This window comes from Dicentrarchus labrax, unplaced genomic scaffold, assembly GCF_905237075.1.
Source record: "Dicentrarchus labrax unplaced genomic scaffold, dlabrax2021, whole genome shotgun sequence".
Lineage (NCBI taxonomy): Eukaryota > Metazoa > Chordata > Actinopteri > Moronidae > Dicentrarchus > Dicentrarchus labrax.
In genome coordinates, this window is record NW_026136707.1 from 25,326,090 (window position 1) to 25,346,101 (window position 20,012).

Sequence of the window (20,012 nt, forward strand, 5' to 3'; positions counted from 1 at the left end):
TCAATCCTAGTATCCTGGTGTGTGCTGGAATATATTTCTGCTGTCTGGTTTACTGTGGTTTGCTCTGCACCATCTGGCACCCAGAAGAGAAGCACTGCTGTGCACAGCGTTTTTTCTCCTTTTTTTACTCAACTTTTTTCTTTTATGATCTTTCATCTGTGATATTTAGCTGTTATCTTCACTGTAATAAAAGTAATGTACAAATTAAATTAAAACTAATATAAACAGCATGGCTTTTAGTTTTTTTGGGGATTTTATAAATTTTTATTGATTAGTGCCAAGATCTGTAGATCATTAGTTTCCAATCTTTTTCCTTGATGAAGCCATTTTCTAGTAAACCGTAAGTGACATATGGAATGGATATTTTTACATTAAATTGAATGCATAATAACAACAGTACAGAACTACTGATATACTGTACAATGCCATGCCCATGGAATTAGATATAAGGAGTTAAAGGTACACAGGGCAGTGCCACTGTAGAATAAAAATGACGGAGCAAATTATCTAGCATTATTTCTGATAGTGACAGTTTAGGGTTTGACAGTTCCCTGCCATTGCTGCTGGTTGATGCAAAATGCATGCTGGGATATACGTCTGTCTGCCACAAGCTCACATGCAAGTCAGCTACTAAAGCATTCTCTATAAAGTGGATGACACATGGTCATTCCCTTTATGGCCGATAGACTCAATCATAACAACATTTTACTGGGAAAACCAAAAACCTAGGATTAAAATGATAACACTACAAAACCCACACAATCTTGGAGGTCTTGTTGCACTAATTTTGTTAAACCTAACTAATGTTAATTAAAAATCATAACCCAATGGATCCATCCTGCAGAACAATGCTTTCCCTGACTAGATATTGAACAACATTTATCAGCTCTTTCATAAAACACCATGACTGCTTCAGTAATACTACCATAAGTACAGCACTAACAGCTTGGTGGAAAGCTTACAAAGTCATGCACAGTGGAACTGGAAACTAGCAATTGCCAGTTCCACTGTATGCACTCATGCTAACCCTGTCTTGTCACCCAGTGTATAAGCGTCTGTCATGACACAGCTTGAGAAAGGCCAGAGTCAACAGTGTGTTTTGCAGAAGGTGAACATTAGTGAAAACTGATGGGGCAGTTACAAGATGTGACAAAGCAGCTCCTGCACACCGCTCATTCAGGATCACTAGTCCTGCCTGCTCAGCAGTTCTGACCTGAGTTACAGGTTACCAAATCACGTTAAAACAGTCTGATAACACGAGACAGAGCAGGTTTTTTTTTTTTTTTTTTTTTATTCATCCAGGTGTCATTTAAATTTTTGTAAGCTTCCCAGCAGTTCCACTGGAGCCATCGGGGCCTCGCTCACGCTCAAATTTTGTATTATTTACAGCACTTACAATACAGTTAAAGGACCAGTGTAGGATTTAGTGGCATCTAGCGGTGAAATTGCAGATCGCAACTAACTGAACACTGCTGGAGTCGGTATTAGATGACTTGAGAATGAGAACAGGCTGTGAAGTGTGTAGGAGAAACTACTGTGGCTGGAAACATGTGAAAAATGCAAAGGGCCAGTGTTTGGTTTGTCCGTTCTGGGCTACTGTAGATCATGGTGGACTTCATGGAAGGCGTGCCGTGGTGTCTGTAGATAAAAACAGCTCATTCTAAGGCAACAATAACACAATTACTCTTTTCAGGTGATTATACACTAATGAAAACATACCTATAAACACTATATTCTCTTTCTGACAATAGATCCTCCTAACTGTTACACACTGGACCTTAAAGCAAAATCATGATAACTTCCCTTTTTTGTGTGTGTTCCAGCAGTATTCAAGCAGTTACCTTCTCTTATGGCTGTAAAGGGCGTCCCTTCCTCCTCTTGCAGACGAATCACCTTCAGAGCCACCAGTTTCCCATTCACCCTGGCAACAACACACAGGACAGAAGTATGGTAATCCCGCCTTTAATTTTTGTGACATGAAAAAAGAATCTATTAAAATCGGTGAAGCCAGCGAACAGCAAGGATTGAAATGTAATTTAGCAGCAGTGGAGTGAGACCCGCGTACAAGGCCACAGGATTACAACTGAATGAAGCTCACCAATCAAAGCCACTGTAGTGAGGCGCACACTAACATCATTACTGAGAAGATTAGAGTCTGCGGACTTTCGCACATTTACAGTGTGCAAACTTTTTCATTTTCTCGAATTTAATTAGCAAAACATTGAAGGAAAGCGCCGCACCATAAAAAGGGGAATGCAAGTATTGAGTGGGTGAATAAAAACATCCATCCTGTAGTGATAAAAATAAAAAAAATGACATTGCATGTGCGGGATTTGCAGCTCTACAGAGAGGAGAAAATATTATTTACATAAAACTAGACTGTGTAACTGTTATTGCTGTTCCATTTGATAAATTAATTCAGCGACAGCGTTGCTCCTGTGTAATTAAATGTAATATCCACGGCCTGCATGAGTGGCTCTTGTGAAGTATAAAGAAGAGTGACTGGATTAGGCCTGATTCGACAAGCACGCACTACTTACTTGCTCTTTCCTTTGTAAACTGTAGCATATGAACCCTCTCCCAGTTTCTCCAGCTTTTCGTAGGAATCTGCCTTTCCAAACTTGGGGCTTGTGGGCTGAGGGGAAAAAAGAGAATGAGAGATATGAAAAGGTAATATAAAAAGGATGAATTTGGTAACCCTGAAAAACAAACTCTCAGAGGATTTCACACAAGACATCGCAAGTCTATGAGAGATATTAAAATCTGGAGGCTCCCCACTGCATCGTCTGGGAGGTGTAATGTCACTGAGGAGGAGGAGACAGAATTTCTTCTTCTCTAAAGACAGCTCTTCGTTTAATCGTCAGCTCATAACTTTTACATACTTTTCATTGTCAACAGTTCGCAGAGGAAGAGGTAACAACTTGAAGAAAATGAGGCCCAGAACTGAATGTTTTCAAACCCAGCTGGTATGAAAAAGGGATATCTCAACTTAGACCTCAGCTTTATTCTTTCTCTGTTGGCTGCTGTAGGGAAATGACTGCACTGAGGTGGTTTTGATTATCTGGTTGTTTTCCCACATAACTGACCAACCCTGGTGTGTTTACCAGGCTGGTGTGGTTCCATTGGATGATTGATTTTAGCATGATTTTAAAAGCTAAAGTACTGTTAATTCCATGGGCTTATTGTGAACTGTTCAGAAGGTGATCTTAGGCCATTAGGAAAATTATTTGGTAACCATGGTAAACTGTGTGCATGTTAGCGTGAAGGAAACTAGTTTGGATGATTGAAATACTTACATTCAGCAGCAGGAGGAAATATTCCATTACTTTTTGATTATTTTTTTGGATTTTTTTGGCTTTTATTGCCTTTTATTTGATAGTGACAGCTGAGACAGGAAAGGGGGGCAGAGAGAGGGGATGACACGCAGCAAAGGGCCGCAGGTCGGATTCGAACCCTGGGCCGCACAAGAATAACAGAGGTCAAAACGTGAAACTAATCCTTTTTTATAGTTTTGTGGCAGCAAAAGAAGTGGCAAACCTCATTGGGGACTTTTTGTCCATTGGAGGTCCTATGATTGAGATGGACCCTTTTAGTATCACCGCTCCTTTACAATGTTTTTACAGCGTAGGTAGTTCTTATCACAATCATTTATGTCCAAGTGTTTCTGATAAGTCTGGTTTTAATTAGTTATTTGAAGCTATAAAATGGGGTTTCACGCCATGTTTGACAGCTGCTCACAATTACGTTGGCCGGGCATATGGGCCCCGATCACTACTGCAGAGACTTTGGCTTCAAATGACGTCACCAGCGAAAGATGCGTGCCCATATCTGGGATACTTTGCCTTCATTTTTGTACAGTGGGAAGAAGTGGAGATATGGCGATGGTTGGCATACACCTCTCGTGTTCATTCTTAGACGATGACGTAGCATGCACACCATTGAACATTTATCTTGAAGTTAATCCCAGGCTCTCTTGGCTCCAAACATCACTACACACACACCTCTCCAGAATGTGTAAAGCATGGTGCAGTTTGTGCTACATCTGCACTGTCCTCACTGCTTTATCTTCCCTCTGTTATCTCCCCGTCCTCTGCAGCTCTAATAAGCTCACCATTTCTGAGGGCTTCTCTAAACAAATTAGACTTCCTCCTGGGATCAAGCAGGAAGTGAAACTCTATCTGAGAAACAACTCAGTTGGACAGTAAGATATTCTCCTGGTGGCCCAAGGAACCCTCTCACCGAGACGCATTTTGCCTCTTTCTCGGTGTCCTGAGATTTGACTACAAAGAAATTCCCTTCTCATGTATTTTTCATCCACAAATAAAAGCATTTTTTCTGTATTCTGTCTACATCACTCATTTCCACCTGCCTCTTTTTATACAAATGACTGCTTATAAAATTCAGTTTCACATTCACAGTCAATGAACAACAATTCAAAATAAATGATCACTGTATAGCACCTAATGTTTCTCATCAAAAATGAAGCAACACCAAAACAACAAAATCCTATACCTGACATTATTTTCTGACCCACTATAAAGGACACTCAGATATTAGTCAGCTAGTAGCCAAGCAGCTGATGAATGAGCTAATGGTGAAACATGAATGAATCAGCTGATGCCAATCAGCTAATGGATGCATGACTTTGAAGTGTTGTCTACACCTATATGGATATTTTTTGGCACAAAGGGGCATATTTTTCCAAACTCCAGTTTCTGTGTATGTGTATGGAGCGTTTGGGAAACGACAACGTCATCACAAATTCGTGGCCATTGTTGCTTTGTTTTATGAGTCTGAAACAACAACAACAACAACAATGGCAGACTAGCACTAGGTCTAGCACTGCAAGGCCAGAAAGGTGTTAAATAACTACAGATGAATCATTTGCTACAAGGAGAATAAGCTCATTACAGATGCTCAGTTCTTCTCTGGTATTTGATGTATCGCTGATGTATCGTTGATGTAGACTTTCTTGCCACCTACTGGCCCAGCATGCTTGTTTGTAAAATCTGTAAACAAAGGTCGTTTGGACATATTTTTTAATTTTTTTTAAATAGAGGGTGAAAATATCCATGCTATTTAAAGGTCCAGTGTGAAACATTTAGGAGGACCAAATGGGAACTAAATCCAACAGTGAACCAGCTACTGGAGACCAACCCTAACAGGTAACGTGAGAAAAGTTGTGTTAAACAGCAGTTTCTCAGAAGAAGCCTCAAACTCGGGCCACTGATATAAGTGCATTCTTCACATAAAAAGTAGAGGCCATGTCTGATGGCCAAAGAGAAGTCCATTAATCCCATTTTTCAATCCAGAAGCGAGTCGGGCTGCCTGAACAAAAGGACCACGAAAGGGACAATTTACACATTTTCATAATCATGGCTGAAACAATTCATTAGTGCCTTGCAGTGATGCTGGCAGGCAATCAGTCAAGCCTCATATCACACTTATTAAATCGTATTTGTGTGCACATTCATTAGGCTTCTCACATTTGGAGCTAAATTAAAAAAAGGAAGCACATATGTATAAAACCTGAAAATCTCATTTGCATGATTAAGAAAATCATGTTGTTTGTAAACAGCCTTCAATTAGCCATGTGAATGAATACGGGCTGGAACATTTGTTTCAAATGGAGAAAGGGGAAAAAAAGAGCTTGGCTGCCAATAAAAAACACCTGAGAAATACAGCTGTAATTGGTGCTTTGACTGCATTTGAAAAGCCGTAACCATGTCAAAGTCAATCCATGGTTGGCATTGTTAGGGTTTGATGTTGGAACATCTTTTTTAATTAATCTTCCTTATTTTGTGGTATTCAACTACTAATGGGCAAGTACTAATGGGCTTAATTTCCAGTTCCATGTTCATGGTCAACATTTGTGCTCCAACTTATTTCCTCTCTAACTACTCATTAATGTCTCTTTATGTCTGTCATCTTACTGTCCATCTGTCATAATCCGTATAGTTCTGAAAGTTGATAAAAATGTTCATAAGCTTGTCTAGGTTCCCTTTCTGTAAGCTGTAGTCACACCCAGTTTTACTCCTTGGTCATTTATATAAGGAACACCACAAGACATATCTTAAGTTCCCCCTGAAAAAGGCTGAGCCACCAGTAAGCCCCCTCATAATGGACTGCTTTTTAACAACCGTTATTGTTTGTTGCATCAAAATTCATTAGCACCTGCTATAAACAATCCAGCCCATTTCGGCATATCACGCTCGCCATCCACTCAAAACGTAACGTCTACTACTCTTAAAACAAGTGTGTGCGACGTGCCTATTGTTTTGTTTCCGGTCTAGCTAGATCCGGTGTGGTGTTGTAGTTTTTTTAACGTTACTAGTTGCAACAGCATGTGAAAAAACTACCAAAGCGTGCTAGGCCAAAAAGAACGTTAATCTCGCGATAAAAAAATTGACGTCGTTAAAATGGGTTTGCGTTAACGCCGTTAATAACGCGTTTAACTGACAGCACTAATTTTGGTCCATAAAATGTCAGAAAATTGTTGATCATGTCCTCAAACATCTTGTTTTGTCCAGCCAAAAAAATTCTGTTTACTATCAGAGGACTAAAGAAACCCTATAATATTCACATTTGAGAAGCTGAAGTCAGAGAATTTTTCGTTGCACTTTGCATGCTGCGTTTTGCATTTTTAACCAATTTCAGAATTTTCCACTGACGTTTTGCTTTTTTTATGCAGAAATTAAAAAGTGCATGAAAACAGGTGGATAAAACACACTTACAGTCACTTCCAGGCACATATTGACCCTGCCTGGATCACTTGGAGCCACATTTCAGTCTGAATTTTGACAAGAGAAATGGTGAGAGTCACTTAAGAGAGTGGGGGTGGCATCGGCCTGTTTTTTAAGAAATATGGTTTGTCTGTATCCAGCCTGCCTTTTGCTTAAGCACTCTGGAGGTAAAAACTGCATCATTACAAGCTGCTACCAGTGTTTTATTTACTTTTTGCCCTGGGTTTCGCCTCTCAGGAAGGCAATCTTAGCCATTTGATTGGTGGTGATTGGTGTTAGCCTGACAGGACTATCTGCACATACTACTCAGGGCTGAAAATATACTGTGACTTAAAGGTTGCTGGAATTGAACTAAAGATAGTAAGACATGACTGAAGTAACAATGCAATTACAACACATAATATGCAATAAATGCAATACTTTTTAACTCATACCACTATTTAAGTACTTGGACTCACACAGTTCTTCCAATAATTAACATTAAATATAGTGAAATGTACGATTAAAGCTGCAGTAGGTTTTTCGATCATATTTGTCAGGTTTTCTAAAACGTTCACTTTATCCTGACAGTAGTACATGAAACAGATAATCTGGGAAAAAATCTGGTTCTCATGGCTTGTTCTACCACTTCCAATCAACCAGACCTAGACAAAAACAACCAATCAGAGACGAGAAAGATATAAAGACGCTTTTTGGTTGGAGGTTTGAATATAGTTGATGAAACTGCTCCAGTGTGAGTTTTAAAAGTTCAACATGCGTAAAGACTGACTAATTATAAACAAAATAAACATTAACACCTCTACCCCCATCCTATCTCAGATCTCCAAGCTGTGTTTCTATGGCAACGCTGGCACAACTGTTGACTGCTTTCTCACCCACTGTTTATCAACTACAAAATACCATCATCATTGCTGGTACCATCATGCTCTTTCTCCTGCTTTCTCCTTTTCTTTTAGCTTTATGGGGAGTCACATGCTGGGACTATTTCTTGGCAAAAAACTGTGTGATTCTGTGCAGCTTCCAGGTGTCACAGTGTGGTTGCTATCATAGTTTGGTATCAATATGCCTGTACGTAGACCTATAGTAAGACCTGTGCTCACTGACTGTCTCTGAGAACCAGCATTGCAGTTTGTTGTTTGTTGAGAAAGAGTACTAGCACAGAACTCCCCCTAAAACCACAGACTGTTGCTCTTACATTACGGCTTCAGACCTGCTTCTAGTCTTTATGCTCAGCTAGACTAATCACTTCCCAGGTCAAGCTCCTTGGAGATACGCTTGCACAACCGTGCACAACTAGCAGTCCTAAACGACCCAATGTAGGATATGCAAGGCAGACATCATGTGCATGCAATATGGCCAAGTGCAATGTGCAAATGTCCGAAGCGATTTTTTTTAAAAGGTAAGATATATGACAAAACTAATGAAGTACCGTAGTTCTGATGAGGAGATGCCCCAGCCTACAAATGTTGTTTTTCTTTGGTACAGACCCCACCAAATGTTACATCATTATGACTTTAATCGTTTTTTTCTGTGAAAATTTAATCTGTGATGCAAAAATGTTAATTCCCACACTTATCGTGACTCACATCACAATCGCAATATCGGTCAAAATAATCGCAATATGATGTTTTTACTACATCATGCAACCCTGGAACGTGTAGTTAATAGCAGTATATCTCCAGCTTTAACCTTCTTTCCATGTCACTGGCGAAAAGAAAGCGAGTAAACACAATTCTAAAAATACTGAACTATTCCTTTAAAGTCATCACCAGTAGGCAGCCTGACTGAGAGCAAGTGACAATGGGACCAAGAATGTAGCAAACATGTTTCAGGTGAGGTAGGGTAGGGTTACTGACTCAGTAACGCCCGGTTCACAGAAGTGTCTAGTGTTTGAAAAGGGTCCTCCAGGTCGACACTTCTCTAATAATTCCAGTCTGGAGCCTCGATTGCAGTGTTTTTGAACCATTTTACCTCTGCTCACTGTCTTACCTTCATGTTCTATCTCGTAACTTTAGCCACCATAAGCTACTTGTCATACCAGACCAAGTACGACTGTACCAGCAGTACCCGTGCATTTTAATGCTTAGGAAGTCTTACTTTAATTTCTAAAAGGGAGGGGTTTGTTAGTTTGTCTTTCAAAAGTTACATAGACCAACTTCAGTTGTACCCAGATCACTCAGGTCTTATGACAGTTAAGGATAAGCCTAGATGTCTGTGTGGAATATGAGCTTTTAATAGATCTAAGCTACAGTCAAAAGTGTACAGCCAGCCTCTGATGATGCAAGCTCCGGTCAATCAGAGGCAAGAAAGACTAATTTTAGCTACAAGATGTGTAATCATTTTCTTTATGATACTTTCTTGCTGTGACATTTGACTTCATCATCAGGTGTAAGACTTTGGAGGGTGTACAGTTAGTGGTCACAATCATAAATATAAGTAATAATAAGTATTGTTTTAGGTGTACTGATAAATTCAACACTAATCAATCAATCAAATAACTCACTGGCTCCTCCGCTGTGTTAAGGGGTACTTACAGAACTAGGGCTGGAGTGCCGACGCAGTTTGGGCGACTCCTTGCCGGTGGACGAGCTCTTGGCGTTGATGCAGGCATTGTTCTCAGAGTGGACCCTCTTCACCTGGCTGGCGGGCTTCTCAAACGGGTCGAAGCCGCTCTGCGTGCGCTGCACTCTCACCTTCTTGTCTTCAGGGATGGTGTCCAGGGGCTTGATGACCGAGTCTGTTCCCTGGCAGCTGCGTGTGGACATCTTTGTGACACATATCTGTCAAAGAGCAGGGGAAGAAAGGAGCAAGATAAAAGTGAGCATTAAAGAAAAAAAAAAAATCCCATCTGCGATTACCAGCGTTCAGCCAAAACCTGACTGTACCCCCGCCTTCCAGATCCCGCCTGTTTTTCATCTCCCTGTCAGCCTGGGTCTCTTCCCTCCCCGTAGAGCCTTGCTGCTACCTCTCTGCTAGGATGAGAGCCTTTTTATCTCCATCTCTCTTTTCTCTGATCAAAACAGCTCCAGCCTCCGTCGGCTCTGCTGTGCGCACACACACACACACACACACACACACACACACACACACAGCCAGCTTCTGCCATCGCTGTTCGCATACTGCACATTCACACATTTTCACTTTATCTCTGACACACATCTACACATCCATACAATTGTGCAGACATGCTACAGATTGTCTCCTACAAGCCCATCGGGCAGACGCACAGCCCTCCACGCTCCCCATCCATTTTCCATCACAAAGCACCTTACCAGCTGCTCCTCCACCACGGACTGTGTACATCGGACACAAAAGACGCAGGCGGCATGACATGTTTTGCCACGGCTCCCTTCAGATTAAATATTTAGGCCTGGGCTCCCCTGCAGGAAGAACTTCTAATTACTCTAATACACAAGCAGGAGTCATCTTGCAGCTCCTTGGCTTGTTCTCTAACATGGGCCAGGCTTCATTAGATACACCAGAACATTTCCCACTACACACGCTCCCTTTCTCTGTAATGCTAATACAGAAACTTATTTATAGAACAGTTGATGGCAGTTGTAGTGATGATGATAACATTTTTCTTATTGTGTCATACATACAAACATACCTATCCCACAAATGACTACAAACCAGATCCAGAATGCAACACAGGTCCTAACAGTCTGAAGGTCCAGTGTGTAACATTGAGGAGGATCTATTGTCAGAAATGGAATATAACATTCATAGGTATGGTTTCATTAGTGGATGATCACCTGAATATAGGAAATGTTCTGTTTTATCTATAGACGTCATGTTGTACCGCCATGTTTCTACAGTAGCCAAAAAGGGACAAATCGAAAACACTGGCTGTAGATATGGCCTTTCACAGCCACCATAGTTTCTCCTACACACATCACAGTCCGTTCTCATTCCCAAGTTGTAAATTACAGACGCCAGTGTGGTTCAGTTAGTCGCAAATTTGCTGCTAGATGCCCCTAGTGATTCTATTCAACAAATTAAACTAGAGGCCTGTTTGTTTTCTACATACCATTAAATGTATGACGCATGTAGGGTTGCAGTGGGGTCCGTGTATGTTTTGGTCATTGGATTTTCCTTTCAGAAACGGGTATTAAAAAACAGAAAACAGTTATTTGATTTTCGTTTTAAAATACAAAAATTAAAATTGAAATACAAGGCGTTTTCTTTCATGGTCAGAAAGGGATGAGCGAAATTAAAAAATGATTCGATTTTCATTTTCTATTTCATATAACAAAAAATAAAATCACTAGAAAACAGAAACGGAAAAAGGCCTGTTTTCATATTCTGAGACCGGATGTTGTCATTTACAGGACGGTGCTGTGGAGAAGAAACAGTAGACTAGTAGACTGCGGTCAAGCCAGCCGTGAGTCCGATCTCCGTGGTCAAATCAGCCGCACTTAAATTTAGAGTGTACAAGTATTCTCAGCATTATGGTAAATGCGGAGAAACAGCGTATTTACTTCCGGTTTTCAAAATAAAGGTATTTAGAACAGTAAGCTATAATTAAAATATGTTACATTAAAGTGTTTCATGCGCCCCTGATGAATAAAAAAACACTTTATATCAAGTATCTTTACTGCACCAGTGTGGAGAAATACCAAAATAAAAGTCCATATTTGTATCTCCAAGTGGTATTTTCATATATTTGAGCTACTGTAAAAACACTGCTCAATAATTCCTGGCTATGGATGATATATTTGACTTCTACACATCTAAGACTACAAGTATACTTAATATCAAGCATTTTTACTGTACCAATGTGGAGAAATTGAAGAATAAAAGTCCCATATTTATATATTTCCAGATTCCATATTTTCTTATATTTGAGCTACTGTAAAAATTTAAACTGTATGTGGAACCACCTGCAACAGCTGTCACACTGAATAATATAAAAAAATAATATGTGAGGAAGAGACAGTAGGTACAATGGTGTTTTGAAGTTAAAACTAATTATTTTTCCCTTTTACCTACAAATGGACACAGCAGAGCTGCAAAATAAGAAGAATGTGGACTGGCATTGCATTTTGTGTGAAAAGTAAACAAATTAGAATTGTGTAGGATTTTGTGTTTAGTGTTTAGTGTTTATATTATCAAGATGTTATTTAACATTTGTGTGAAATTTTGTCACGATTACTGCATCATTATTGAAGTATAATGAAAATGCTTCACCCATAGCCTGGAAATATTGAGCAATATGTTTTACAGTAGCTCAAAATATAAAAAATATGGAATCTGGAAGTATAAATATGGGACTTTTATTCTTCAATTTCTCCACATTGGTACAGTAAAAATGCTTGATATTAAGTATACTTGTAGTCTTAGATGTGTAGAAGTCAAATATACCATCCATAGCCAGGAATTATTGAGCAAAGTGTTTTACAGTAGCTCAAATATAAGAAAATATGCCACATGGAGGTACAAATATGGACTTTTATTGTTGAATTTCCTCAAATTGGTACAGTAAAAATGCTTGATATTAAGTATGTTTGTAGTCTCATATGTGTAAAAGTCAAATATACCATCAGTAGCCAGGAAACACTGAGCAATATGTTTTTACAGTACCTCAAATATGGTCAAATATGCAATCTCTGGAGGCATAAATATGAGACTTTTATTTTGGCATTTCTCCACACTGGTGCAGTAAAGATACTTGATATAAAGTGTTTTTTATTCATCAGGGGCGCATGAAACACTTTAATGTAACATATTTTAATTATAGCTTACTGTTCTAAATACCTTTATTTTGAAAACCGGAAGTAAAACGCTGTTTCTCCGCATTTACCATAATGCTGAGAATACTGTACACTCTAAATTTAAGTGCGGCTGATTTGACCACGGAGATCGGACTCACGGCTGGATTGACCGCAGTCTACTAGTCTACTGTTTCTTCTACACAGCACCGTCCTGTAAATGACAACATCCGGTCTCAGAATATGAAAAAACAGGCCTTTTCGTTTCTGTTTCTAGTGATTTTATTTTTGTTATATGAAATAGAAAATGAAAATCGAATCATTTTTAAATTTCGCTCGTCCCTTTCTGACCATGAAAAAGAAAAACGCCTTGTATTTCAATTTTCATTTTTGTATTTTAAAACGAAAATCAAATAACCACTCGTTTTCTGTTTTTAATACCCGTTTCTGAAAGGAAAACCAATGACCAAAACATACACGGACCCAATGGTATGAGATTTGCATTTTACAATGAAGAAAACGGTTTCACGATATAACGATATTACACAATCAGTTACAATGACCCTTGGAATAAAAACTATTTTTTTAATTATAATATCATAAAATATAATATCCCATACATTACACCATACACTAAGATGGTAGCGGAGTTATTGTAGTTTAAGTATTTTTCATTAGTATTTATTTAGATTTTGTTTAATTTTTGTTTTCGGTTAAGCCTAGATTCAGTTAGTTTCCACAGTGGGTTAGCTAGTTTTAGTTTAGTTTTCATTGTTTAAGAATGTAATAATGTAAATGTAAAAATGTATTAAATACAAACACATCTCAAACATATGCACCAATGCCTACTCGTGCTGCTTGTTGACAAATTTGACCAAATTGACAAAAACTGACATTTCCTGTATTTCTTTTTATTTTAGTTAGTTTGTTAGTACACAATATGGTTTTAGTTTGTTTTTGTGTTTTTCTAAAGTCTAGTTTTAATTTTTTATTTCAGTTACCTATAATAACCTTGTACTGTATCATTCATTTATTTTATTTTAAAAAACACAAATACATTAGGATGTATTGTATTATATATACATATTCAGTAATCTATCTTTTTTTTGTTCAGTTAGCCAGAGTCTCTTTCCTAAACTTAGCAAGTAGCTACAGGAAAACTTTACCAATTCAGCTCACATTTGTTAAAATAGCTTGATAATATTCAAAAATACTCATTTAGTATTACATTTACTTACATTTAAAAGAAGTATGCCTACTAGCTGCCTACTTTAGTCAGTTCAGTTTAGCTGCTTAAGCTAACGTTAGCTTCACAGAATGAGTGGACGAACGTTTGAGTGAAGTGGATCAGTCAGATAAATTTGCCAGAATTCAGTAAAATCAGCAGTCACCACATTAAGGGTCCACTGTGTAGGATTTGGTGGCGTCTTGCGGTGTGGTTGCAGATCACAATTAATTCGCTTCACCCTCCCTTTCCAAGTGTGGGGGGGAAACTACAGTGCGTGTGAAATGCACAAAAAACGTAAATGCCCCTATCTGGAGCCAGCGTTTTGTTTGTCCGTTCTGGGCTACTATAGGAACATGGTGGTTCAACATGGCGGCCTACACAGAAGGTGACCCTCGGCGCCTGTAGATAAAAACGGCTCATTCTAAGGTAAAGAAAACATGATTGTCATTTTTAGGTGATTATACACGAACAAAAACATACCTAAGAATAATAAATTACATTTCTGACAATAGATTCCCCGAACTGTTACACAATGGACCTTTAAACTCTACCCACACTAAATGTGCTACAGCTCGGCTTGGCTTTTGAGAGTTAAGAATTGCTCTTTTTGTCACATGACTTAATGATCACATTTACAGACCATCATTTTTTACAGCAATTTTTAAGTGTCTAATGTGCAACCTATAAAATAACCTGATATAGAAACTAAAATGTCCATTTTGCCTTTTTTTCCAAGCTTTCAAGACAAGGTTTGTAAGGCTCTAAAGCCCAGCAATGTTTTATTTTGTATTCAACTGCACAAGTATTCCAACAGGAGGAGTAACTGAACAAGAAGCAAAAAAGCATGTAAAATGGGCCAGAAAATACATAAGGGGAATATGCAGGAGAAGCAAACAGAAATGATGAGTTTGGTAATGAGGCAGCCACGCTGTCATAAACACGAGTCCCACATATACGTTCCTCAGTGACAGCAGTTGTCATCTGGAACGGCACACAAACCAACAAAAACAAATACTGTCATTTAGGACCTAGCACACTACAAGGCATCAATAGTTGATGAGCGTGTCTGGGACGGATGTGTGCAACAAGGCTTATGTTCCAAACACTCCACATCGGAGAATCATCGGAGTCAAAGGGACATATACATGACAGAATGATAAAACGATCACCAAAGTTCTTCAGAACTACAAATAGAGTTTTACGTCCTGATGAAGAGGGACAAGTTTCTGAAATCCTGCATGGCAGCTCTAGCTGTCTTACCATACTTTAAAAATTAACCAATGACGACTCTCGAACCCAATATACTGTGTTTTGTTTCAAGTAATCACGACCGCATAGTCAGCAATAGAGGCGGAATGGAACTAATTAAGTACAGTTTTAAGTTTCTTACACTTTGAACATTTCCATTTTACTTGACTATACAGTTTACTCCAATACATTTATTGACTACTTATTATACAGAGTAATTTGTAACGCACAAACATTATCGAACTGCCCAAAAACTTCCATTATGAATAATAGTTAGAATTAGCGCCACCTTGACCAGCTACAACATCGTATTATTGGATTATTATCTTTGTGAACGAGCACCGACTGTGCATGCAGCCTGTTGCAGTTGCTAATGTGTAATACTCAATACTCTGGTTTATTCTGTCACAAATACTGCAGTTTTTTAAGGCATCAGCTATTATTATTACTTATTCATTTTTTCATTACACTTCTTGTCTGTCATATACTGTAGCATACATGTATTTCTATCTTCTATATATTGTCATATATTGTATAATGTACATACTTAGACTCTTACTAGATTTGTATATATTTTCTATATATTGTATTATATTTTCTATATAAACTGTTGTTAGATATTGAAATATAATAAATATTTTTAACGTTCTTCTTCTTATTTTTTCTTTTTCTTGAATGTCTTGTGAGCACCTTGAGTAACTAACAAAACAAAATTTCCCCTGGGGATCAATAAAGTATTTCTGATTCTGATATATGTATTAATACATGTTAATGCATATAATAATCCAATCATTTTGAATAATGAGCACTTAAATCACTTAAGTACATTTTACTGATATTACTTAAAAGTGAAGTATTTCTAGAATGTGCTATTGCTACTTATGTACAAGATCTGAATACTTCTTCCACCACCGGACAACACATGATAGTCATATGTTAGCTGTAACTTAGCCTAATGGCATTCATTGACATCCTGCTTTAAGTGTGTGTTAGGTTTCCTCGAAAGTGCAAAAGTATCCTTCATAGTCATGCTCATAGGTAAACTGCTATACTACACCTCTACCTCACTAAACCAGACACTGTTCCTGCTGCTTCTGGCATGAATGATCATCCGTCATTGAGGTGTTTCTTTTGTGAATGACAGTAACAGTTTGTTTTGGTCTTGTGTTGGGACATGAACAGCTTCTGTGCTGAGTATTTTAATATGATCCCATTAGCTACATTATTGCTCTTCTACAGTGTGATAAAACACACCTGTGCTTGGTTACAGTTGGCGGTTTGCAGGCCTACAGAGGGCATCTCCCCAACACATTCACTGCCACAATGAACCTAACTGTACATGAATCAGGATTGATCTGAAATTACTGCATATCTCAACATATTCTACATGGATTGGCACAAGCTTTTGTACAGACATTGGTTCCCAGAAGATGAATCCCAATGACATTGGTGAACTCTTGACTTTTCCTTTGTGGCTTTGAGTAAAATATCTCAAATGTTTCATTAGCACGACACCCAAATAATCCTATAATATAATGTGAGTCATATGATAGCTGGCCAAAGAGCAGTTGGAGATCCCCTAGGAGAAGCTGGAAGATACCAGAGGAAGAAAAGGTTCTATGTGCTGTAGGGATGGATTCCAGTTGCTGGTTCCATTTTGTTTCAAGTTTCAGCACCAGATGTTGAACCGGGCGGCAGGGATTTGCTCCCATTAGTGAGTTCCAGCACTGACGCTTGGTGATAAGATCGGGCTCACAGTCGGTGCTCCAATTCATCCCAAAGATGTTGGTTCTTCCACACCTAACTGGGAAATTATTTCTATATGGAGCTGGCTTTGTGCACAAGGGTATAGTCTTGTTGGAACACAACAGGGCCAAACGAAAACTGGCACCACAAAAATGGAACCACACCTTGTTCTAAAATATTGTACGCTGTAATATTAGCAACACATCCTAATTTCACAAGCCATCACTGCCTGCAATTACTATGCTACATCCTTAGGCAGAGAGCTGAATAACTACTGATGATCCTTAACCAAGAATCTCACTGCTGCAGCTGATCCACTGAATATATACACCACATACACAGAAACACAAACACACAGAGATAAAGAGGGCAGCCTAAAGTATCTCAACAGCTATAGATTCAATTCAATTCACTATAAGCAGGAGTGATCTGTCACCATGGATACTTATAGATGCCGATCCTGTTGTTGAGTTACTGTATATTACGTATCAATCAGCATGTGCAAAAACAGACTGTACAGGCTTCTCAAATTCATTGATATGTGCATACAGTCTACAGGTACGTCTCTAAACTCTCACTCAGTCGAGATTGAGGACTGTGCTTGCTAAAACTGGGTGTAGGGATGTTCTGATTAGGGATAAACCAATACCAGTATTGGGTATCGGCTCAGATACCCCAATACAGTTGAGCAAGTAGACAGAAGCAGTTTGGAGATATTTTAAGCAACTTTTACAACATTACCAACATTTCATTTGTCACAGTCAGAAAGTGCGGAATAACTGATGAAAATAACACACTATTGATAGACCTGTAACGGTATTTATTATAAGTACTCATATTGGTATCTGTTTATAGTCTACCAATAACGTAGTCCTGATCCCATACATACTGCAGAGCACACTTCAAGTAGGCCTACAATAAAGTTATTGTTTTTTTATTTATTGCAAAATAACAGTATAAAATAACTGACCCTTGGGGGAGTTTCCCTCTCCAGTGTTTGTTGCTTGCAGCCATTGGCCGAGTTACCTGAATGAGCTGCATTCTGTTGAGTGTTTATTTTCATCATATATTATTTGTGCGGAATACATGAATAAATTACTCTTATTGGCTTTTTGCTGGTGGGACTTTTGTTGCACTTTGTTGCTGCGGGCGGAGCTGAGAAAGTAATTCTGTTATTTTAAACCTACATGAAAAGGCAATGTAGACAGGGATAGCTACATTTATGTACATTAACAAAATGATGTTTACAAAGTAGAACGACAGACCTTTTATAGACTGATACGTTCGTAACGGTCTAAACTCGCTGTTGGACGGTTTTATTGTCCACTTTTACTCTACACTAGCTGGTTTGGGATAGTTTGTGTTTGGATAATATGGTCACTGTGAAGGTGTAGGGTCCTGATTGGGATTGAGCCAAAATCCCACTTGGTTCCTGGTTCTCTTTGTACCTTTCTGTTGCATTTGCTCAGTGGTGGACACTAACTCTTACTGAAAGCTATAGATTCCACTGTTCCATCAACTGTCATCCTTCTTTTTTTTGTTTTTCAACAAGTCACGTCATGTACGTAGTGTTATTGACTTTGAATCTTGCTTGCATAACTTTAGCTCTCTGTCTCTTAAGTCCTGCAACTTTACTGTATTGGATCACTCTCACTGTTTTCATCAATCCAATGTAAAAAAAAACAAGAAAAAGAAAAACCTGCAGCTTTAAGTGAACAAGATTATGTTAATATGAATATAAGAAATAAGAATGTAAGCATTCAAAGTGAATCCTGTGAACGGGTGACAGGAAGCCTGAATTTGCTCATTGCTTTATGGCAGCATGTGGAGTCCCTGATACATCTGGCGTTCCTCTGTTGCCAGAACGGGAACGCCCCGCCAAGACAGGAAAACCCCGCCGCGGATGCAATTACACCCTATCGATTCTGGTTGAAGGACAGCCTCTTTAATCACTACTACCCCCCCTCCACTGCCTCCGCCACTCTGATACAACAACACGCACATGCACACACATAAACAAACGATGATAAACTGCATTGTTTTCCTATCTATAATGTATTCTGTACTGCTGCAGTGACCCCATTGCCCCGCAGGGATCATTTAAGATTTATCTTATCTTAGAGTTGTCATACAGTAATGGAAAAGGTAGGCAGGAACGCCCAGGCTAATGCAACTATCTCCAGAGGAGTAGTTACTGATGACATTAGCTTGAAGTATGACAAGAGCCACAGAGACCATAAAAGACCAATCAGCCATAAAGCCTGCTTATGTGCTCTGCTTACTCACGGCTATCAGCCATGTTAACTTGGCCACATTCAGGGCTTACCAACCGTGTGAATGCATTTCCATTTCACTGAGACAAAGCAGAGCTATCGGCTTGCCTGGGCTCATCATTCTGGGCTCAGGACGATAGTGAGACGATACACCAGAGGAGAGACTGGAAAAAACACCTCACCCCCCTCCCATCCACACTGTCTGGAGTGCACAAGGCTTTGTTTCAGTGTTCTTGAATGGCAGATGTGTATGTGTGTATGTGTGTGCATGCTAAATATAACTGGTGTCTCCTCAAACACAGCATCTTTTTGTGTGATGCCTTGGTCACTGCCTGCTAACAGAGATTTGAGCTAGAGATGGGTGAACGGAGAGGAATGATGGATTGACACTATAATGTCTCACAGTTTAACAGAAGAAGATCTGATCGAGGGGTAAGCTGACATGTCAGTATGGTGACATTTTAGTAAGAGTCATATCTGGCTCATCTCTGACTACTATGAATGTGCAAGGTGAGGCTCACATGACAGACACAGGAAGCCACTAACTCCATTTCACAGCCAGTTGAAACCGAGGGTATGGTCTGTTAAGTGGTACTAATTGATTTTTTTCCAGCGGAACAGGCTGCCATATGCCTCATACAGTTGATATGGTGCATGTATTGGCAAACTGTTGCCTATTTACACATACATTTATTTGCTACTTTTGCCTTAAGACATGGTCAAGTCACACTTTGCATGTACTCGTTCCCGTACCTTGGCTTTTAGGGTTAGGGATCTAATAACCACAACTGATGGTGATAAGAAAGTTTGTCTTCACACAGATATGCATGAATAGTATTTATTAATCTGTGAGTTTCAATATATTTCAAGAGTTATTTTGTAATTTCCTTTTTGGCACAGACCAACCCATTTCCCCATATCCTTGAGTTCGGCTGGCCCCCTGTCAAAGACAATGTGACTTCTCCCTGCAACTCACTCTCATTAAGTGCACCAGCAAAATAAAATATGTAAATGCATTTTTGTTACTTTGCTGCGGCGGCTCTTTGTGATTTTGAACAGCAGC

At 39.0% G+C, this 20,012-nt stretch overlaps 1 protein-coding gene across 4 annotated transcripts in view; it reads right to left on the reverse strand.

Annotated features, from left to right (window-relative positions):
• The window catches only part of cdk14 (cyclin-dependent kinase 14), a 207,339-nt gene that overhangs the window by 135,263 nt on the left and 52,064 nt on the right, over window positions 1–20,012 (reverse strand). For all 4 annotated transcript variants that reach the window (XM_051407317.1, XM_051407316.1, XM_051407318.1 and 1 more), the window contains 3 exons: window positions 9,278–9,523; window positions 2,541–2,635; window positions 1,842–1,921 (listed from right to left, as the gene is read on the reverse strand). In XM_051407317.1, coding sequence (XP_051263277.1) covers window positions 1,842–1,921; window positions 2,541–2,635; window positions 9,278–9,523 — 421 coding nt within the window. The remainder of the gene's footprint in view (window positions 1–1,841; window positions 1,922–2,540; window positions 2,636–9,277; window positions 9,524–20,012) is intronic.